At 32.9% G+C, this 24442-nt stretch overlaps 1 protein-coding gene across 2 annotated transcripts in view; it reads right to left on the bottom strand.

Moving 5' to 3' along the window:
* Nucleotides 1-330: 330 nt before the first annotated feature.
* The window catches only part of LOC129218270 (uncharacterized), an 88792-nt gene continuing 64680 nt past the window's right edge, over nucleotides 331-24442 (bottom strand). For both annotated transcript variants that reach the window (XM_054852497.1, XM_054852498.1), the window contains exons 3-4: nucleotides 12670-12741; nucleotides 331-3340 (exon numbers count right to left, since the gene is read on the bottom strand). In XM_054852497.1, coding sequence (XP_054708472.1) covers nucleotides 2969-3340; nucleotides 12670-12741 — 444 coding nt within the window. In that variant the 3' untranslated portion in view covers nucleotides 331-2968. The remainder of the gene's footprint in view (nucleotides 3341-12669; nucleotides 12742-24442) is intronic.

Below are 24442 nucleotides of genomic sequence, written 5' to 3'. Positions count from 1 at the left end.
TAACCATTTGTTCTCAGAGTCCCTGTGTCTGATTTCTTGTTCTAAATGTTCAGGTTCACTGACTCATCTTCATGTTTTCTTCCTTAGATGCGTTGGTTTGATAGCTAGTTTAAGTAACGTTCAGTGTGAGTGGGTTTCCTATAACCACGATGCCCTAGGCAAGGAAATCTTCTTTTCAAAGGAAGGAAGTTATATCAATAAATATTGCTAAGAAGAACAGATTGGAATTCTTTGAAAAAAAATCAGTGAAAGATGTTATTTAATAACCTTCATGAGAGTCACGTGCAAACAAATAAAACACTTCAAATGACTATACTTTTTCCAAATAGTAAACAAACAATTTTTAATCACGCAATGCGTATCCGCCACGAAATATCATTTAGCTTGAAAAAATTCAAAGCTTCGTGATAAAAAATGTCCTTGACTTTTGATTAAGTAACCAGAGTAAGGCATGTCCGAGAAATATCTATCATTCTAAATATCAAAGCCTTCATCATCTTCATTCCAAGTATCAATGGGAAAATACTAGCAGGTGAAATGAAATGAAGTTTGCTGCTAAATAATGAAGAAATGTAAGATGTTATTTTATCAAACAGTACAGTAGAGCTCCAATTATCTGAACTATGACTATCCGAATTGCTGATTATCCAAAATGCTTGCAGAACTTTAAAAAAATAAATAAATAAATAAATAAAACAGAGTTTTGCTGCGTTTTGCAAAATAACAATTCTCTCTACACACGCTGTTGTCCTTCCTTACGCGCGCAGTGAATACGCAGAGCAAACATTATCTTGATGGTTAGCAACTGTCTCATAGGGCAGTTTTATTATTGGCTTTTAATGTGCACCACTTGTGATACTCTTTAAATGGATGCCTCAATTGCCAAATCGACTAAACAAAATGTAGAGAATAATTATGAAGATGATGGTGTTATCCATAGGAGTAAATAGGACCTCATGTTACATTTTCTGCATCACATGGTCAGAAATGTACTGAACCAAAACTTTAATATAAATTCACATGCTAAGCATTGATAAAGCACTATTAAAGCAGAAATAAGGATTTTTTTTTTAAGTGGAGTTAATTGATTTGGCAATTGAGGCATCCAAATGTAAAACTGATGCTTTTTTATTTATTGATTTATAGCTTTTTTTAATTGAAAACTATTTCTTTTTCTCTGCCATTTAGAAAATACATTTGAATAAAATATATCCTTAAAAAAAAGTTCAACTTTGTGAATATTTTATTATCCGAATGGAATCCGGCTCCGATTCTTTGTAAAATTTTAGTTCTGCTGTTCCTTCAATATATTTGCACGTGAGCTCCCCGTTAACAATCCTAAATATTTCGAGTCTGTACTCAATTTCACTCCAGGTGTTTTTAACTTTTGCAGTGTAACAGTGAGGATTGTTAATTGTGTCCTTTCCCTAAAAACGTATATACCATACACAATTGAAAAAAATAAAATATCTTAGCCTTCTTTATTCTTTTGCAGCATACTACATTTCATTTCACCTATTAGAATTTTTGTTATTGATGTTTAAAATGGTAAAGATCTTTTTAGAGCACGCAATATGTTTATTTTAATAATACAAACCATATCTGAAGATTAAATTATACACATCCTTTTTGAAATGAATGATAGGAGCATCTATAGTATGAAATTAGTGTAAACTTATGCAGTTACAAAATTTGTAGAAATTCGTTAATTACGTAATTCCTTTTTTTTTTTTTTGAAAATGCGTACGGTTGGTTAATACTTTTAAAAAGTTTAATCCTAGCTACCTTACAATTCTCATAATGAAATACTGGGCTATTCAACCTTGCTATGCAGAGTTAAGAATTAATTCTTCAATTGATGAAAAGGAACACAGATTGTTTAATGTAGAGTTTAACTACACACAGAAATGCAGCGCATTTTGCTGCACAAAAATGAATGTTCCATGAATTTAACAATTGGAATAAGAAATGCTTTAAAACAATTCATTTCTGTGAAGAGATAAAAAAGTCTCTCGAAAGGCACAAGTACATTTATTACAATACTCCGACGGTCCAAGCATGTCATAACACCTCTCTATAAAGTACAGTTTAAACCAAAGGCTAGTGAAAGTTACATTATGATCAAGCATTTGATGTCGTGCAAATAATATAAAATCAGCTTTAAATTATTTGCATGATACCTCATGCAAATAACTTTCTCACTTTGAGCTAGTGATGCCAGCATATATTTTGTCGACAATGTTTGTAAAATAATTTAAGCGAGATATTTTCTACTCTCTAGGAAAAGAGATCAACAGTATTTTGTTTTCACTGACTTAAGTGACGGTTATGAGTTGAGATGAGATAGGTATCGAAACGAAACATGTTAATACAACGAAAGATGCGTTAAAATGAAGTTCGTTACATAGTGTATCTTTTCAGTCAAAGCAAAAAATCTGTCTTAAAGCTCTAAACATCCAAATTGGTAAGAACAATTTTTATAAATATTAAAAAAAAAACTTTAATTTTAAGATTGTCATTTTTGTTCAAAACTTATTGAATAATTAATTTTATTATGACCGAAAACTAAGAAATGTATTACATGTACTTCAAATTATTGCAGGAACTCATTTACGGGAATCCCGGTTTTAACAAGATCTCAACTTTACCAAGAACAAAATAAAAATTGATTAGTGTAGTAGGAAAATAGATCCTCGAGTAAAACTCATACTCAGCGAACAAAAAATTTTCCATTCACAAATTGATGTATGTTCCATTAACATTAATTTGAAACAAACTTCAAAGAGAGTGATGTAACATACAGGACCGACCAACAGTAAAATTGGCAAGGAAACCGCAGTGATGATACAAACACAATAAAAGACTACTAAAAATGTTTAGGAAAATGACACCAATGTGTTTGAAACAGCTCATAGTGTAATGCTTCAAATACGACCAGCATATTTGAAATATTAGACATCAAGATAAATTAAAATGACGTGATATTTGATGCATAAATTGCTATGGTTGACAATGAATGATTGACACTGCGAAGCACTTGACAGTCTCTGAGAGCTCTTCGAGAGCATACGTTCACTGACGTGAGAGTTTCATTTGAAAGACCTTCATTCTCTTGGAAAGTATACCCTAAAAACGATATAGCTTTTTTTATTATGCAAGCTAGTGTTTTCTGTTCTGTCGCCAAATTTGCTGATGATGTAGCCAGATGTCTCTCATTTCTGATGTCTTCGGAGCAGCGTTTGGCACTGGTTTCGAACTGATGGTGAATGAAATAAGAATACATAGAATGCATTGTCAATGATGAATAAATACTGTTGAGAGCTTCTTCGTTCGTCATGTTCTGAAAAGGAAAAAGAGTACAAAAATTAGAAATTAGCAACTTCTATTCTTACATTGAAAACTATACTTCGCTGGAAAAGTTCAAACCACACATTCAGCATAACATTATTATTACAGTAAACTACCGATTATCGAAGGTCGGATTATCTACGGGTCTTTTCACATTTTTTAAAAATTGTCTTTAAATAAATTTTGAACTTATGATTGTGTTATTGTTTGTTTTTACCTTTTATATATATTTTTTACATTTAATGTTAGTAGATGTAATGTAGCAACGTTTTCAGCTATTATTTAAATGCATGTGTGAGTGCATTTTTTTAGCTATTGTATACAGTAATATCATTTTTGACCAATTATTCGGATTATCTGCGGTTTTCGCTTAACCGCGGCTACCGTGCCATACTATTCCGCGAATAATCAGGAGTTTATTGTATTTTATAATTTGTAGTGGGAAACTATTCCCATTTAAAAATATTCGCGAACTATTCCACACCTAAACAGGCCTTAATAGGTTGAAAATGTCCTCGATTCCCTGAAATCTAGTGTTTATCTGGACCTTTTTTTTTTGAAGTGCTTCCGATCGGTATAGGGTAGACCAGGGAAATGCCGCCACCTTAAGGAACTTCAATTTTTATCACCATCAAAATTCGTATTTATGAGCTAGATCTTTATATTTCTTTTGGATTTTTGTACGCTATCATAAGAATGTATACAAATTTGTTATTAATAAACCTATAAAAGAAATAGTCATAAATCATCAATTTGTCAACCTCTGCACTGTGGTGCTATTACCCAGGGAGCAGGAGTAATCCAGTCACGGACCTGGGGTAATCTCGCCACTAGCCAATATGACTAAAAGACTAAGAAGGAAAATTTATTGAAACTCCTACATGCAACTAGCATTACAACATAGGAATTGAAAAGCAAAAGAAATGACATTTTTAGTTTATACGAGTGAAAAAACAGTATTTTGAAATCATCTGATTTTCTTAAAATTTACAAAAATCACAAATGTAGTTTTCAGCTGTTTTAGCATAGCTACACTCTGAATGCACTCACTTGGCACAGCAAGTGCATCTGTATCGTAATTCGTTCGTTCCATATTTATTGCATATAGCACAAAGTTGACCGTTTGGATCGCATGGATACAAAAGGTCATCATTTTCGTCGTCGTCACAAAACATTTTGACGTCGATGTCCTCCTCATCTGAAGAGATTTCAACACTAAAAAGTCGTTTGCCCCTTTTCTTATTAGATTTATTCATTTTCTTTTGCCGAGTTGTCACTGCTTTCTCTTTCTATGCCTTGGATGCAGTTTTGATGAACATTCCCAAAACCTTTGCTGCAGATTTCCTTTCGGCTTGTTTCCTTTTCAATGTCTTTTCTTTTTTTTATACCTACTGTTTCTTCCAAAACTGCCTTCATTGGGGTTCCCGTTAGAATTGACGATTTGCATTTTCTTTTAGAACTTTCCTCCTCTCGTTCTGCTACCAATTTTGGAATTGGTGAAAACTTTTCTAGCGATTGAAGAAACGTTTTTTGAGACACTTCCTGAACGGCCTTTGATGAGCAAGGTGCTACATCCAGTAACTCACCTTCAGACGTAGTGCTCGCATTTACAAGATTATTTTCTTTACCAGTTTCTTCTGTTAAGACTAACTTCTGTTAAGTAACTCTTTTTACTAAGCACAGTTTACAAGAGCGCATTTTCGTTCCTTTAAAAAATTGCTTTTAACCTATACAGTGGAAAGATTGTTCCGGGGATAATGCCGCACCATGGCGGCATCATTCCCGGAGAGGTGGCGTCATAAGTCATAACCCCGATCGGACAAGATGGGAAAAATATAGATTTTAAAGACATAAAAACAAACGGAAGTGATCAATATTGTTAATTAAAATACATACTAAAATATCTAGTTAAAGGTTGCTCATAGCAAATGCAGCCATTGGAGCATCTAATGTACATACCTCAGCTTATTCAAAGTGAAAAAATAAGAACAAACTTCTTCAAAACAACGTTCGTCTCTATAAGAACAAAATAACGCTCGCAATGGCTGACATCAACTTGGGGCATTGATACTAGTATCGTTAGCTACAGTTCAGGAGCAGTAAGGCCGGCTATCGTGTTTCCTTGACTCAAATATCAGGTGTGGCGGCATTTCTCCAGGTGGCGGCAACCCCCCCTCCCCCCGGTCTACCCTACAACCGTATAAGCCGTCTAAAAACGTATTTTTTGTCTTATGACTCTGTAAAAATCGAATTTCAAGCATCCCAATTTTTTTATTGTGGTTAAGTTGTTCATTCGTCATTTAATTATTAATCAGTTCTTGAACAAATACACGGTAGTAAGATATGAAAAAAAAAAAAAAAGAAAAAAAAAAAAAAAAACAAAGCGAACTCAACATTAGCTTTAAAAAAGTCTAGAACTCCATTCTTTATTTAAAGCTAAAATAAATTAAAGAAATTAGGCAGTAATAAATGCTTAATCAAGTAATCATGAACGAACCAGGGCCTTAAAAATTCTAATGCTCTACTTACAAGCAATCTTTTTGCCAAGAGGAAAGAAGAAAACGTCTCTAACAGCTAGTCAGAAACGAAATCTTCGAACTCCCCATGTACAAGCAAGACTGTTGATAGTTTCATATTTATCTTTTACATTTATAAAATTCTGGTTCAAATTGTGTAGTAGGGAAATTTGAGGCAAAGTGAAACAATTTAGGTAACTTAGGTTTTTCAGAACAAATTGGAAATTTGTTTCGAAAAACACAGTACATACAGAAAGTGCTCTGTATTTTATAATAAAGCTTGTACTGAGATTATGTTTTTTAAAATTATGGCAGTCAATTTGTATTTTTAAACAAAAGTGGAAAAGTACGTAGCGCAAGTGATACATGCCCTACATGGGCTAAAGTGACAATTTCTTTTTATATCTTATATGACTTAAGACCAATTTAAGTTTCAAGGTCATTCATTGGGACTTTTGACCTTAATATCTCAAAGCATACCATCTTAGAAAATTTTGAAAAAAAAGAGAAAAAATTGAATTCTGAAATTTTGAATTAAAATTATGTTTTTTGCAATCACGAGCTGCGACAGGACCCTACTGATTGGAGTTATTGTTTCTAGAAACGGCTCCTGTCCCACCAAACCTGCTCCTCCTCTTGGGAGGTTACGTGTGTATAGTTGTGTACGTGTATGTGTAGGCTTGTGTGTGTGCGTAGACCTGTATGATTGCACGTTGGTGTGTATGTGTGTAAAGGCGCGCGTATGAGTGACTGTGTATGTACGTGAGTGTGTGTGTATGAGTGCGTGTGTTTAGGACATGGACGCCACCGACCAGGACAAGCGGATTCCGGGGGATAGTGCTCAGGACCAGAGGGGCCGCGCCTGCAGAGGACGGTGGGGTTGAAAAAGGAACCGGACATCAAGGACGGTCAAGTGAAAACAATTAGCAATCGTAATTGCTCAGAAAAAAAAAAATGTTGCATCAACACCATTCTTTCATTGTGCTAAATACTAGGCTGATACCACAATGACAAGGTAATGAAAAAAAAAAAAAGATCAAAGAGTGTCTACATATTTCTGCAAGTGTTTTAAATTGCGTCAAAGGACTTTTCGGACACTCTGCATTAAATTTGTTTTGACTGTATGTGTCATTTAATACTACAGTTATGAGCATTTCTTATTGCATAGAAAATTTAGTTTTTGATGATTGCTTTATGTATAACGGTGTAACTTTCAAAGTCTTCCGATTTATCAGTATTTTTTTTCGTTTGATACTTTTTGTGAATAAAAAATCTGAAAAGATATCCCTAAATTTACGAAAGACTATAATTTTTTGAAAAATGGTGTAATCAACTACATAAATTGGAAGTTCGAAAAGAGAAAAAAGAACATTTCAAAATGAATAAGCAGATAAAAATAATAAACAAAATAAAAATAAATAAATAAAATAAATAATTAAATAAATAATTAAATAAGTAAAAATAAATAAATAAAAATAATTAAAATAAATGCAAAATAAATGTATTAATTAATTTAAAAAAATGAATAAATAAATAAACTTGTGTTTCAAATATTTAACATTCAAGTTAGTAGCACATCGATAGAAAGACATGTAAAGCTCCCCTAGGTAGGTAATTTAAAGGAAAAAGTATTGTGATTTCTTTCTTCAATTTATGCCACATGAACAAATGCTATTGCTCAGCTAAACAAGATTTTTACCTTAGTGCGAAGGAGTTGGACTAGTTTGTGCCCTTTAACTGGCGTACCTCACCGTCAATTCTTACGACAGTGAAAATTATACAACAAGTCTCTTGACTCTCAGCGCACAGGCCGCAGGAGAAGACTTTTCCCCGCATATGTCTATATGCTACGTGCAATCATTCTGACAAGCAGCTCATGTGTGTTTGGGGCACTTATTTGCTTGAAATTAATATTGTTTGAGGTCTTGAACCAGTATCAGTATTGCTTTGCTCATTTGAAGTTATCTTTTGCCCCCTAAGAAATTTCCTGATTCCTCTACTTGGCGTGTAATTTTTTGCAGCATGAGTTAAAATTTTGTCCTATTTTTTTACTGTTCATCCTTTTCTTCAAATTCGTCATGAGTATTCTAAATGATGCAACATTTTTTCAGTATTTTTCTGATTTTGTGCGTGTGTGTATTATTGTTATTTGTTTGTTTTTAAAATTTTCTTTTCATACTTTGTTTTAATTATTTATTTATTTTTTTGCTTTTCACGACAGCCCTTCCGATCTTCCTTTTCTTTCGGTCTGCCACGCTTCCTGTCTTTTTTAATGCAGTTATCTTTCTTTCTGCACTTTTTTTCTTCATTTCCTCGTATTTTTCTTAGTGGAAGCGCATTCACTTATTCATCAATTCACACGAAAGAGAAAAATTAAAAGCTATGGGATTACAACCCTAATTATCATCTTATAGCTTACATCTTATAGCTTTTCTTCTTGTATGTTTCATGTGAAACTTCTGCTCCGTTATGAAATTTCTTTCATTCCAACTTTTTACTCGACTGTGCGTGCACGACGCTTATGAGTCTATGTATGTATGAATGTATGTTTGTTCCTATGTGGCGTTGTAGAGACTAAACGGATTGACCAATTTTGATGATTCTTACGCCAATCGATTTATCTTAGCTTTGGGAGTGTCACTAAAAACATGAAAGTAATCAAAATTCACCATATCAACAACCAGTCGCCATACTGACAGTTCGGCAACGTGTCGCAAGCTACCTGCGAGGCAACGTGTCGCAAGCTACCTGCGACACAATGTGCGACAAATGCAGGTAGCGTTTTCAACTGCCTGAATTTTTTGTTTACAAAGTCTACTAATTCGATTTTCATCTCTAACACGTTGCGTTTGTTTCTGTCGTGATTCAGGGGACCGAGTTTTCGCAACGTGTAATTTCTTGACGGGTGTTTTACCTGCCTGCGCGTGTGCGACGCAAAGGAAGGGAATGTGTTTTATGAGTCTATGTATGTATGTATGTTTGTTACTATGTGGCAGTGGCGTAGCCATGGGGGGGGGGGATAGGGGGGTCAGAACCCCTCCATGAGCCCCAAAAAATCATTTTTTCAGTCGAACCTGAAGGGTTCTGTTTAAGAGCTAAAAGAATTTTATTTAATATAGTAGCTATTATGACGGTATAAAAGCTTATGTTTTCCTGTTTTGGGCAACATTTTTTTCTCTTGGAGACAGGGCTTCCTTTCTTATAACGGCAGTATTGATCAAGGTATTTTCAAAGAAGAAATTCGTTTATAATGTCCTTTGTGTGTGGTGTGTGTAAACTTGAGGGCATGGCTTTACTAGAGCTTCAGAAAAAATTACCCCCCCCCCCCCCAAAGATTTTTTCTCGCTACACAACTGCTGTGTGGTGCTGTAGAAAACTAAACGCCTTGTCTAATTTTGATGATTCTTACATCAATCGATTTGTCTTAACCATGCAACTGTGATTAAACACAGTAATCAAAATTAACCATAGCAACAACCAGACGCCATATTGCCGATTCGGAATCGTGTCGCACGCGTTTTCGCTGCTTGCATTTTTTGTTAACGGAATTAGTGGCCTAAAGGCATCATTTTAATTTTAATGGAACCAGTGGTGGTAATTTCTTGTATATTCTGCTTTAAACAAATAGTTTTAACCGTGAACCTTAATTTCGCATTAAAAAAGATAAAATGCCAGCTCTACAGTTACGTGACATATTAGTAGACTCATACTGATCGTTGCGTTTAAAAATCGTTTATCTGTACCAATGTCTAAAAATGTTATATTTTATTTCATTTCTAGGGGGTACTATGAGAGATCATACTGACATTGTAATTAGCTTTCAGAACTTTCTACATTGAGCTGTAAAGTTGACCGGGTCTCCCCAGCTTACAAAACAATTGGTAAGAAAGTTTTACGTCGGTTACTGCATTACTGTACAAGAAGCTGACCAGCCTCACAAATAACACAGGATCGTGAGCATAGTGCTTTAAAACCCTGATAAAATAATGGAACTCACGATCGCATTTACAGTGCTAAGGCAGCTTTCGGAGCAAGCGCGTTTCTCCGTTCGGCCCACGAAAGTTCCTTAAACTTCATTTCATTCCATTATTAAAAACTGAATGATTTAATGTCACTTAAAAAGCCCACTAACATGTTTTAAAATGTAATCGTTGTTCTCAAGTATTTTTCATCAATGCACCCCGCAGGACTCCACAGTATTCTCAATTTTTGAGAAATGTTTTCCATTGTTGTAAGGCTTTAGAGCTTCTTTTTACATCGATAAGAAGCGCAAAAAAAATTCGCCTTTTAAGTTTACTTAAATAGCGAGAAAAGTTGTATGTTGGTTTTCAACATTTTTTTTTCACTATAAAAATGTTGAATTAGTCCAAAGAATGAAACACCTGTGTTTTCAGTTCGTTTACACGGTCAGAAAATGCGCTAGTTAACAGTAGCCTTGTAAAAAAGTTAGCATAATTTATGGAAGAACGTTTGTATGTTTGTAAAGTTCCTTCCGCTCTTCCTTGCAATAGGAAATGAATTAGTCCAGTAAAATTAGCAATTTACTTGGAAAAATTAAAACCCAAGGTTTTTTCTTCACAAAAAGATTTGTATGTCTTTGAACAACATCTCAAAAAGTCCCTGACTTTTTGCTGTACTCCCTTTTTTGGGGGGGGGGGGAGAAGAAGTTTCAACTTTGCTATTTATAATCGTGGGGTTATAATTTCTGAAGTATATATTTAAGCTGATTCGAATGAAACCATAATCAAGTAGATATTACAAATATTTAAAAGGTTTTTTGCTTAAAAACTAATTTTTAAAACAGATCAGGAAACACTTGTTTCATTGTATCTTTAGAAGTTTTCTTTAAAACAGTTAATAACTCAGATTTCTCTTCATACAAATGTTTGTTCTGTCTTCTTTAATGATAGCTAAAAAGATACCAGTTGTTTTTTGCACGCATCTTTCCTTTTTTCGAGGGGGGGGGGGGAATTTGATGTGAAGTCTATAGGCAAGTGACGTATTGTTTTATGTGTATTTTTTAAACTCAATCGAATAAAACCATAGCTTTATACATATTTCAAACAATTTAAGAACTTTTTGCTTAAAACGATCAATTTTAAAAATAGATTATTAACAGAGTTTTATTGTAAATATAAGTATTACTGAAAACAAGAATATTATTAAAGTTATATTACGAAAGAATCATCATGACTTTATTAATCATAGAAAGAATGTTCAATATCTTGCACACCCATCTCTTATTATTATTATTTTTTTTTAGTTCTGTCCCACTTGTATAATTTTTTTCAGAGATTCTTTCCATTGGAACGACTTGGAGGTGTCTACAGGCTTGAGAACAATGAAGTTACAACTTACAAAATTCACACCCATTGTCGCAAGTTTCGCTGCATGTACAGAAAATAATTTTTAATGGGTTGTTCTTATTCGATTTAGCATATTATCTTTCATAATCCAACACCATTCCTCGGGGCTCATTTCGTTGTCAAACCATGCCTTTGTATGATAATAAACACGAAATGAATGTTGTTGGGGCTACACTTGAAGTAAGGGGTAGGGAACATAAATTTACTCCTTTATTTTTTGTAACTGATTTAGAAAAGCGAATATACCGATAGTTATCTAACGAAGTCTCTTTGGTGGGTGCATCATAAAGTCCTAGTAAGCATCTTATCCCATTCGTTTTTGACCATTTAAGCAACCTCGTAAAATTAGAATAGGCTCGACTGTTGATCCATCTATTCTGCTTTCGAATTTATGATTTGTCTTATGTGTGTATCGATTAAAAAACCTTTTCAATGGCGTAGTTATTCAGTAGTACTTAATAACATTTTTAATTTCTGAACTTATTGTTTTCTTTTTAGGTTTTTTGGTTTTAACGCAGTTTTTTTTTTTAATTATTTCTTAATATTTTTGTTTTTCTGATCATAGAAAAATACTTAGAGAAGGAAAAAAAAATACGAAGTAAATAAAAAAAAATAAATAAATTTGCAAAACTTGTTTTATGGAACTACTGAAAGCACCTTTACCGTTATGTGACCATTAAGCAAGTTATCACGCTTCTGCACAAGTTAATAGAGTTGTTTCTTATAAAATAAATCTAATAAAATTCTCTGTCTGTTTAATTACGAAGTAACTATTAAAACAATACAGATTAAGTGGTACTTAATCTTACATAAATGGTATAGATATTTCTTAAACAGTAAAATATATTAAAATCATGTCCATGGACACCTAATATTCCAACTTCAATTCACTCCGCGAGAATCAGCGGCTTAGTTCAATTGGCAACAAAAAGGATAAGATTAATATCTGTTTGCTTGCTGAAATCTCTTTCACAGACCTTCGAAATGAACCGAGATTGCCGGTTTTTTTATTTTTTTTTAATTTTTTCTTTTTAAACCAAGTGAACTAAGGCGTGTGAAGTGAATCCGAGAGTGAAAAGAGATAAGGACCCCTGGTCATATCTGTATATAAATAGTGTCAGTGTAAGAATCCCAACCTCACTTCATTCAGTCTCATTCACTTCACTCCTCGTGAATCAGGGATTTAAGCTTTCTTGGTAACAAAAAGGGTAAGCTTCGTTTGCTTGCTGAGGTCTCTTTCTCAGACCTTCGAAATGAACGGAGATAACCATTTTTGCCACCAAGTGAACTAAGGCGAGTGATGTAAATCCGACTGTGTGAAAAGAGGTTAGGACCTCTGGTCAAATCTGTGGACGTATAAGATTCAGAGAGAAAAGAAAAATCAATAACTATAAAATACTTTATATATAAAAATAAATACGAAAATTTTTGACTCTCACCTGTAGCTGTTCAAGTGTTGGTGTGTTTGGAAGGTCATTTACTTCTTGAAATGCACAATTATGTAAATTCTCCTAAATAAATAAATAAATAAATAAAATAAAAATCTTTTCCACTTCAATTTGGAAAATGTTATCGTGGAAATAGTTCCTTAAAAACATTTTTGAAAGTACACATGTAATTAAAATTGAGCCAATATTGTTTTACTGTTAATTTAAAAATCTAAACAAAGATCTTTAAATTTCATTTCAAAATAGTTTTTATTGGTGATCTCAACTTGTCCCCCCCCCCAAATAATTCTTTCGTAAATTACTTACTGACCAGGTTTTTCTTTTTACATAAGTGCACAACGGTTTTCTGTAAATATTTAACAGATATTTTGCAATTAATTTTGAGAATCCATTTGGTGTAAAATATTGCTAAAGATATTTAAACACTAATGACGGGTGAACATTGCTTCTACATTTGAACGAAGCCATAACATGTTCGGTGATATTTTGATAGTTGAAATTTTAACCCTAACTCCAATGGATTAAACTCTAGTAAATAGCATTCATTGTTGACCCCTTTTTCGTTTCTTTATCCCCTGAAATGACAGTCTTACTAGTAAAACAGTTAAGTTACCGGATCCAGTTCAGCCTTGTCCCAATAAAGCTCTTCACTGCACGTTAAACATTACCAAAACATATTATCAAATTGTCATGCCGTGGCGCGAGTTTCATTGTTGATGACGTCAGGAGCATTACTCGATCATTGGCAGGCCCGCTGCTAGACGTCTGAGCGCCCGCGTGCGAAACCTATTTTGGTCGACCCCCCCCCCATATCATGGGATATTCGGCCCCTCCCCCGAAGATCAAGAAAATTTATTTATTTTTTTATATTATTATTCTTATTTTGTATTTATTTATTTATTTTTTCTTTAAGTAGGTTGAAAAAAACTTAGTAGCTTGATTTACCCAGCGATCTCTCCCGCCCCCCCAAAAAGAAATATCTTTGTCTGCGCAAAAATTTCCATGTTCTGTGCTTCCTTACACACGAGACACATAAGTTGTTCTTTTATTGCTACGTGAGAAAGCAAAAGATGAATGACACTTTGCCACTTTTGCAATTTATAGATTCTTCCATCAGTTAGCTTATTTTGGTGATTAGCTAGCACGTAACGCTTTAAGCAACTTGTTGATTCAGTATCTTAAATGAAACTTTTCAAGAAAAAAAGAATAAAATTAAGTCATATTTTTTATTTAATATTTCTCTGGAGAGGGAGCTTGACATGTATAAAATAACTTCGGAGATTAAATGTCGGCAATGAAGGTAATAAGCAAGTTATAAGCTTAGTAAGCGAGCAATATGTTTATGATTGAAAATATGAAAAACAGATCCGTAATTAGTGAGACATGAAACAGTAACAGAAATGAGTACAGTAATTAGTTGTATGTTTATTTTGAGAACTTTTTTTATACTACATTTCTATTACAAAGTTTCGAACCCACTAAAAATGTTTTAAAACAGTTACAAAAACCAATATGATTATGAGTGGGTGTAGAAAAGGAGTCCATACTCATATCAAGTAGAAAACATAATGGAGTAAGTAATAGCATTTTTTGATTTAAAATGAAAAATACAAGCTATACAAAGAAAAATAACTTCCCAGTAACTCTTACTTTTTTCGGATAGTCAAATTCGTTCAAGAAAACACAACGTTTTATTCCTTATTTCATGCGAAATGGACAAAGCAAAAGACATTTTTCAGAAAAAGAAAAAAGAAAAAAAGAAATGAAAAATACCTGCACAGAAATTGGCACATTTTTTGGTCTTTTTTCAGATCGTTGCTAAAGTAAAGCACCTGTAATAAACAGATTGGTTCAGGAAAGGGGAGAATTTATAGTGTGAGGTAGTGGAAGTAGTGCCTAAAAACGAATGCGACTTCACTTCTAGAACAAAGAGAGGGAGATACTATTTGTAGGACTTGTGTGCTAATATGTGCTAATGCAGCATCCTACACAAATTGAACTTTTCTTGCTTTCGCTTCTGCTCGCAAAATCTGCTATTAATTTTTGTGTATCCAAATTGTCTAAAATTTCATGTTCTATAGACAAAATTGACAAATTACTAAGTCTTTGCTGATGCATAGTTGACCTTAAACAATTTTTTATGATTTTTAACTTCGAGAAAGATTTTTCACCTGATGCAACCGAAAGTGGCAGAGTTAATAAGATTCTTAATGCTATTGCTGTATTGGGAAAAGTTGAAATTAATTCGTTTGTAAAGAGATATTGTAAGAGTGTATGTGGATCATTAGACTCGTTATATGGAAACTGTAGTTTTAAAGCATTAATCTCATCAAATAAGTCAATCAACGCCGTCAGTGTCTGCTTCATTTCTTGAGTCGTCTTTTAGTTTGGAATGTAAATCAGTGCAATGCTTTAGTAATTTATCTTTTGTGCGGCTAAATAATTTGCTACCGAAGAAGCCAAACACATCGTCAAACGCTTGTAGTTCTTCAAATCGACCCCTTAAAGAAATTAATGTCTGATCAAATATTCTTAAAAAAAACTCTACTTTATAATTGGTTTTAGGATCTAACAGAACTTCGTCGCTTTATTCATACTCAAATTGTTTGGGTTTTCGTTTTGGACGGAGTGATTTTACAGGCGGGAAATCGGTTGCAATGTTGAGTTCGTGAGCTAGTTAGGTAGCTTCCTCTAAAACTACTTTAAAATGTTCTTCTGCTCGACATTCCTTAAATTTTGCTACTAAATTTTTTAACAAATTTATACACATTTGTGTATTTAAGCACGGTAAAATACATTTGCATCATTTTTCTTAATGAATTAATTTTATTTAAAACATCGAACCAAATAATAACTGAGCATATAAATTTATAATTTTGCATGCTTAATGCAAGTGAATAAGCTTTGTGTGTTGTAGTGCTGTTCCAATCCGAAGAATTTTCTGATATCTCCAGCAGATCATCAAATATTTTGTCGAAGTGATAACGCAAAGGTTTGATCGCGTCAATTCTACTTGAGCATCGCGTAGCACTTAAAGGTTTTAGTTTTATATCGGGTGAATATCTGTAAATAATGGACCATCTTTTTGTAGATGAAGAGAAAAAAACATAAATTTCTTGGATCAAATCAAAGAAATTAATCGTTTCGTGCGAAATCATTGCTGCATCATTGACTACCAAATTCAAAGTAAGAGTTGAACAAGGAACAAAAATGGGCGGCTATTAATTTCTAAAATTCTCTTTTGCAATCCAATATGTTTTCCACGCATATTAGAGCCATTATCATATCCTTGGCCACACAAATTTTGAATATAAAGTTTTAACTCTGAAAATAATTTTAAAACAAAATCTAACAGACCCTCGCCAGTAAAACTGGTTATCGGACAAAAACCTATGAAATTTTCGCATATCTCTATTTTTTTGTTTGTATTATTTAAGCAAACATGTATCAGTATTATTGTTAATTGCTCTGTGTGACTTGCATCTGTGTGCAGTCTAAAATAATGAAAAAATACTTCGCTTCTCTTACTTTATCCAAAATATAACTTTTTATTGTCCTGCCGAGTAAATCGATGATTTCATTTTGAATGTCGTCTCCCAAATAATGAGCCATACGAGTTGAATCCGACCTGGGGGATTCAATCTTAAGAATGTGTTCCCGCATAATTGAATCAAAAGATGCAATCATTTCTATTGCTTTTTTAAAAAAAATCAATTATTGTGTTCATATAATGTTTTCGATGAACCCCGAAAAGCCAAACGTTGACGCGATAAAAATTTGACGACTACAATTATTCTTTCTAGCACATCGTACCAATACTTTTTTTCGGAATCTAATAGCCTCAGTTGCATTTGATTTACGGTTGTCTTAGTTTTTAACATCTTATTCATTTGTACCAGGATTTTACATTTTGATTATGGGAAACACTTGTTTCATGCCTTTTTAAATTTAATGATAAATGCTGCCAATCTGAGAAGCCTTTTGCATCACTAAAACTACTTGAATTGCTGCCAAAAATTTTACAACAGAAACAGTAAACTGAATCTTTCAAAATGGAATAAAACAAGCCAATCTCAATTGACTTTCTCACCATTTAAAAGATTTCTGTTGTAATAATTGGCAGCAAATTTTCTAGCAGCGTCATTGATGGGGAAGTTGTGATTATGTACCTGAACAGGACCACGACAAGGAGGACCTCGACCTACCAAAGCATTCGCATTATGAGTATCAATACTTTCAGGCCACGTTCCCGGATCATCACCACATTTTTCACGGACCGTGGATGAATCGCCGATAGATGCCGAGCCTCAGGGAAATCCTTTCAGACGCATACATCTATCCAACCCTTCAAGCTTATCCGGGCCGTATTGTTGTCACGGAAGACATGAGAAAGAATTCTGGAAATTGTGAAACACATTTTATCTCATCCCCGGTTGGCGTCCGGACTCCAATGAGCTAGGACATGTCTTCCCCCCACCTTCTGGAAGGGCAGATTTTCGTCAAATGTCCTGGAAAGTTGCATTAAATTCGAACCTTATGTATCACATACGTCCATCATTTCAAAATTTTCCTGGAGGGCTCAAAAGATACATATTTGTCAACGCATATTGCAGTAGACGGTCAAAATTAGAAATGCCAAAAATCCGAAGGCACTCCCACGAAGCTTTCATAAATTGCTCAACTATTGCTAAGGAACAGATGCATTTCGTGAAATAAATTAATTTCCTCACAGTACATATAGGGGTGGACTGGGTCCTCAAGAGGGCGCTGGCCTTGACTCCCAAAGCACGCAAATTAGAAATAAATAAATAAATCAACGAAGACACACAGGTTCGAAGGCTCAAAAAAAAAAAAAAAAAAAACCCGAGGGCGCGTAGTTTAAAGGGCGCTAAAAAACCGAGACCGCAAAAAAAAAATGCGTAGGTGGTGAGGTTCGAGGGCACACAAGTGGGAGGGCGCACCCTCCCGCAATGGGCTGAAAGACCAGTCCGCTCTTAAGTTAGCTCCACACACTCACACGGAAAGGAAGTTGGTTTTACTCGTAAAACAAAAATAATCCAGTGGCCAATAAACATTGGCCTTATTTTAATGCTGTCAAACTCACGCTAACAACAACAATGAGAGTATAATGGAAAAGTACCGAATATTTTCGCGCTTTAATTGTTAAGAATATCAGATTTTAATTATAACATAATTGTACACATCAAATTTTTTTTATTTTTGCATGAAAAAATTAAATATAATGAGCTAAAAAGAAAACTAAATTTTAATGCCCAGTAGAAGCTCAGTTTATGGCTCCCCTTCTCATCTCTTGGCGCCCCTCCCCCCACCCTATCTTCGGATTGTCCTGACCATATGTTAAAAATTACCTTGCTTTTACGGGAAGAAGATATCGGGCTTTAGAAGACCAGCCATGTAACTTCACACCCCAATCCCGCATATCACTACCTTTTTGACTTGATGTCTCAACGGGGCGGCATGCTTTTCCATTGAGCACTGACCACAGGTGGTACTAAAAGAGTGAAGTTAAACGAGCCCTTTTTCTTGCTATTATTAAATTTTCTCGCACTGAATGGTCTCCTATGAGGGGCCGGGGGGGGGGGGGGGGCGTTTTGAGCATACAAAATTTTTTGGAAAGTCAAAACTGATTTTTTTAAATTTTTTTTTTAATTTTTTTTTTCGATTTAGCATGCTGAAACTAAATTTGGCGCCCTCAGGCGTGCGGCGCACGCCTTGCACGCCCGCTTACGGCGGGCCTGATCATTGGCTGTTATATATATAAGGATTTAAATCTTTCCGTAAAAAAAAAATCCGCAAAAACAAAAGTTTTTTTTTTTTTTTTTGAGGCCCTTAAAAGGTCAATTTTCAAGTAATTTTGTTTTTTGAACGTACCTATGATGAAGAGAAAAAAAAATCAAAATTTTTGTTTGAAAAATGACAAAAATGTAACAATATTTTGATATATTTTAGCAGCTGTTGATCAAAAACTTGATGACACAGATCCCTCAAATTGACATACTTTTCTTTTGTCTTTTATAATCTTTAAACTAATATATGTAGCGTGATTACAATGTGAAAATATGAATTTTCCAATAGCTCCAACTTAAAAAAGATCAAAAACTTCTCTTTTGGTTTTCGAAAAAAGTACGAGTATGTGTTTTAAATTTATTAGTTAGTCCCACATAATATGAAAAAAAAAAAAAAAAAACATGATGGGATACTCGTGAGTTTCAATAGAAATTTTCTTTTTTTCTTTTTACTGTCAAAAATTTATGTAATATACTATGTATCTCTTTTCCATTCTAAAACCGTAGTTTCTAAACTCATAGGTCAGTGAGTGAATGCTACTATTGTTAGTTTTAGCTCGGTTCCATTGAAATTAAAGCTAAACATTTTAATAATCAAGACAAACAATAAAAAAAATTCTGTGCTTATTTTATGAAGATTAATATCAGGGATGCGCCGATTATTCGGCAGCAATCGGGAATCGGCAATAATCGACCAAATTTTACCGGTTAATCGGCGGAGAAAATATTCTTTTAACACTATTTAATCATTTTTAAATCTTTCAGAATTTTTTGATCAAGAAACGAAGATGAATAAATTTATTAACTATAAATGAATGTAATTGTCTGCAATATGTGTACTACATGTAGCTTATAACATGCAGCGTGAAAGTGTAATGCCAAAAATAAAAACAAACAATACAAAATTTGCATAAAACTGAATGAAATTAATCATCACAACTGAAGTTCACGCAACAATATTATGAAGAATGAATTCCGTGCACTTTTAAATTGTAATGCAAAATCTTGAATATTTCAGCATTTTCAGAACATAAACTATTTTTTGCTGGTTCATGTGTTCATAGATATTTTCTCCTAGATTAAATAATCCTTACACTTTAATTTCATTATTTGAGTTATCATTTGATTTATAAAAATTTCATTTACAAGATTTAATTAAAAAAAAAATTTTTTTTATTGATGGTTGAATTAATATTAACCCTTGTTTGTTGACATACTGCCGTGTGTCTAAATTTTGTCTATGTAACTTAATTCTCTGTTTTGAATAAATATGCGTATTTTCAATGTTGCAACATACTTCAAATGTCAATACTTTTCTCAACGTCCTACCTTTAGCTTGGTGTTTTGGGATTACCTTATACCTTTCATAAAATAAATAAATACATAAATAAAACTCTTGAATTAAGTGGTTTCTAACAGCTACTAAGTTAAAAGAGTCTGCTGAATACAGGCAACTAACTAAATATTTGAATCTTCATGTCTAGTTAACAAAATTTATCTTTATTTGCAATAATATGAAAATTTGCTTACAGAAATTAAATGAAATTTTAAAGCATTAGTTTGAAAAAAAAAAAAAAAAAAAAAACCAGTAAAGTACAGTATTGAAAACCATCATGATCATTAATCGGTCCTGCCGATTAATCGGCCGATTATCAGCATTTATTGTTACAATAAAATATGTCTACAGAATTTTTATACCCAAACAATTCCTGTATCAGGGAGTATAAATATATTTAGAAATCACGAGAAAAGTTCTAAGAACTGTCACTTTCTTCATTATCACTTGACTAATCTGCTCAATACCCTTGGCGTGATAATGCATTGGTGATCATTAGTTTAATTATATCAACCCGAGTTATACAAATTAGTTCTAGTGGAAAAAAAATATATAAAAAGCATTCTATTTCTATTGAGATTCAGCGTCAAAAAAAAAAAAAAAAAAAAAAAATGTTGCTTGACGATCAAACAGAAACTTGTTTCATTTTGGGATAGAAAATAGTCACCCTAAACTATCTCTTCTGGATATCTGCTCTGTGGTTGCAACTGAGTGGTGACTAAAAAGTAGAAATTTATCTTCATTTTCACACTCCGTGTGCCCATAGACAATTGGCATATAAATATCAAGTTCATTTCTTCTATAATAAAATATTAATACTATTCGAACATTGACTTTTATGATTTGAAAGAACAGCGATGTGACACACAAAATATATTGCACACTCAGGTTTTGAATTTACAAGGAGCCCTTTTTTTCAGTAGGTACGCATTGAAAAAGCTGTTCCTAGTATCCTCGAAAGACATACAAAGAATGTATAGGATGGCCCCCTAAAAAGAAATTTCCCCAATATACGAAACTTTGGACTCCTATCCACTCAACAAATCAATCCAAAATTTCTGACATGGTTGTTTATAGGTCAGCACTAGAAATTGTGATGATTTTAAACAAAACAGAACTTATGGTTGCTGATCCATTTAAGACTTTCTAATGAGTTCTGTGGAATGATACTCTATCTTTCCGTAGCATATGATTTTTGAAACAAAAGCAAAAAATTCTCCAAGTTAAGCTTATTAAACTCGCAATTACAAAAGAGGAGGTATTTTACTTTCAAGTAATTCTTTAAATTAAGTTTTTAAGACTCACATCTGTACCTTATTTTAATAACTGATAAATTTCAAAATGGACTATTTTAATGTGCAAAAAAATGTACTGACGTAAGTTTTTAACGTTGTGCGAAAGTATAAGTGGCCTTCATTCGAGAAATATGTTAAATGATTTAAATTTTTTAATAATTTTAGAAACAAATTCCATATAGTAGTGGTTTTTGAAAACTAAATTTTAACCATAAAGATAAAACTCCAAAACAAAAATCATTTTAATGCTGTGGTAATGTGCACAAATTGAGCTAAAATGCAACAATACGGCTGAAGCCCTAAAAGAAACATATTTTTTTTAAATCAAGAATTCCGCTGCAATAGCGAACTTTGTCTCAGCTATAATACGAGTTTCAGCTGTAATAAAAAGATCGTAATTAAAATGTGTTATTATATAACTTAGTTTACTATTGGGGATGAAATGTGAGAAGAGATTTAGCTAGATTTCAAGTTAGAAACTTTTATTATGTAAATAAATTCCAAACTGTACTGAATTTTGAAAACTAAATTTAAGAACTGATGATCGTAATCTCACTGATCAAATCATAAAGATAAAACTCCAATACAGAAATTGTTTTAATGCTGTGTAATTTGTAAAAGTTGAGCTAAAATTTAACAATAAGACTGCAGCCCTAAAAGAAGCATAATACTTTCTTTCAAATCAAGAAACCAACTGTAATAAAGAGTTTTGTTTCAGCTGTAATAAAAGTTTCAGCTATAATAAAGAGACGACCGGAATTGAAATGTGTTGTTATCTAAGTTAGTGTGCTGTTTTGAAGGGGCCGAAAAGTGAGAAGCGATTGAACTAGATCCAAGAAATGTATGTAACCGGCGCATATATTGTTGGGTAGCAACACAAAAGTAGAAAGGATAAGTTAACTTCCACACCATAATTTAGGCAAAAGAATAGGTGCTCCAGACAGTCGTTGAACTTGACCCTGGTACCACATTTTTTTTCTTCTTTTTGCTGTTCGCCAAGCAGCGTAACGTGAAACGATGCATGAGCTTTGACATGAGCTTTGAAAAAGGACATTTTTTTCTCTCTTCACTATCATTAGAAATTCATTACTTTATAAACAAGTACTATCATTCATGGCTCGTATAATTGTTACTTCATTTGACTCCAAGAAAAGTCACATACAAATTACAAAACTTCAACAAGTAATCGAGGTAATCGAACTACTTTCGAGGATTTTGAGTTTTATATTTGCAACTTTTTCAACGCATAGCTTTTTGAAATATTCGTTTAAATTTAATTTTTTTTAACAGAAAAACTGAAAACTTTTCACAAGAGAATATGTACTATTCCTATTAATTACTTATAAATTTAGGATCACTGTATGTGTGGAAAGAACTTCTATTTGACATACGTGGGGAATTGTTTCTTGGGAAATCACAAAATATGATGTTATATGAAAAGAGTAAAGAAATACAATAAATAAAATATCTCAAATGCTTTCTGAAATTTTTTACAACAATTGGGGTAGGTCTGTATTGAAAATACATTTTGTTTACTGAGTTGCTGAATATGTTTTGGTCAACGATTATCGATAAAAATATATTAAATATATAGAATAAAAAATTGGCGTCTCTGAAAGTTCAGTGTATCGAGCAGCTAAATAAGTATATCTTTTGAAAAAAAGGGGAGAAATCAAGTTATTTCCCCGATACAAGCTGAGGAAGTTAAGGTAAAATGCTTCGCTGATGGTAATATCATTTAAAGTTTAACAGTAGACATTTGGTTTTTACTGCTACGTAAGTAGGTATTTAATGCGTATGAAAGTAGTTTTAATCCTTCGTTCTGTTCTCCATACCCCTCACCTGTTTTGATTTAGATAAAACAATGCATGGAAAATGTAAGCCGAACAGTTAACAAATTGTGAGAGAGAAAAAAAATATGTTTGTTTTGAAGACGCCTGACCGATAAAAATACATAAGAAAAAATTACCAAAAGGTCGAAAACACACCGATTTTTGCAGGCTAGAGTTCTTACTGCGCTTGAAAGCTACAATGACTGAAAACAAAACGACGAAAAACTATAACCATTGTGCATAAGAACGGGTTATTTAGAAATTTGCTTAAATGTTATGAATATGAATTTATTTTGAATATACTTCAACTTCTAAATGTACGTCTCAGTAATGCACACATGATTTTAGTTTCTTAAGTTGGTGTATAAATTGATACGTACGAGAAAAAAGAAATTAAAATTAAAAATATTGTATGATTTTTTTTTTAAACGTGTGTTTTCAACTAAAACTTATTTTTTGGAAATTACACATTAAAAGAAACATTCTGTTTACACTGAATGAAGTAGCTTGGTTAGTAATATTCTTCAATTTGTACGAAACTGCAGAATCTCATGGTTCACCTTGAATCTTCTTTCTCAATGATGCTGTTATGGTGAAGACTTGGTTTCATAACTTTGATTTAATTTTGAATAGGTACTAGCATAATGTTAGTGACTTCGTAACAATTACTAAGCATTATTTCAAATTTTATAAGTTTTTAAAATTGTGAAAAGAGAAAGTTTAAAAGAGATTTTGATTAAAAACTTTGGGGGAAACAGAAAAAAACTGAATCACCCCTCTGCCGAACTTTTTCAAGTTCAATTCCTTGTTGCAGGAGGGGGAGCTAAATGAAACCTTTAAAAAACGCTTCGCGAATCTTCGAGTCAGTATATTTGTAACGAATGTGTTCTAAATAGGGTATAATTTACAAAATTCAAAATCCATATAAAAGTATCATGTTTCGACAAATGAGTGATTTAGTTAGAAAATATGCACGCTGTGCAAAAACATGTTAAATAAATTAAGACATTACTTAAAAATCGTTTGGCCCAAATATTTTGCATCGAATAAGAATTCGGTCTAAATTTGAGAAAAACAGAGCAGAAAGCTGACTTCTATTTTCAAATGTCCAACACATATAATGTACATTAATCACAATAAACATGTCTTAAAACTTTGAAACAGCAGACCCCAACACATCTACGCTTCGAATTGTAATGAAATCTAATCACAATAAACATGTCTTAAAAATTTAATACAGCAAACCGCAACATATCTACGCTTCGAATTGTAGACAACTGTTAAAAAAGATATTGAGATTAATGCATATCGCTTTTTCTGTTTCGAAGAACCATTTCATTTAACTTTTCAAAACTCACATTTCAGAGGTCATAATGGAGCATATTCATTGTCATACATATTTAATATCTTTGAATATCTCAGACCCTGTAATAGATATTATGTAGTGCTTCCTTTAAAATATCGATCAAAATCAGAGGTTCTCAATTAGTTATA

This window comes from Uloborus diversus, chromosome 3 (genome assembly GCF_026930045.1).
Source record: "Uloborus diversus isolate 005 chromosome 3, Udiv.v.3.1, whole genome shotgun sequence".
NCBI classification, from domain to species: domain Eukaryota; kingdom Metazoa; phylum Arthropoda; class Arachnida; order Araneae; family Uloboridae; genus Uloborus; species Uloborus diversus.
Note: the sequence above shows the minus strand (reverse complement) of the source record. Positions and strands in the feature narration are given on the sequence as shown.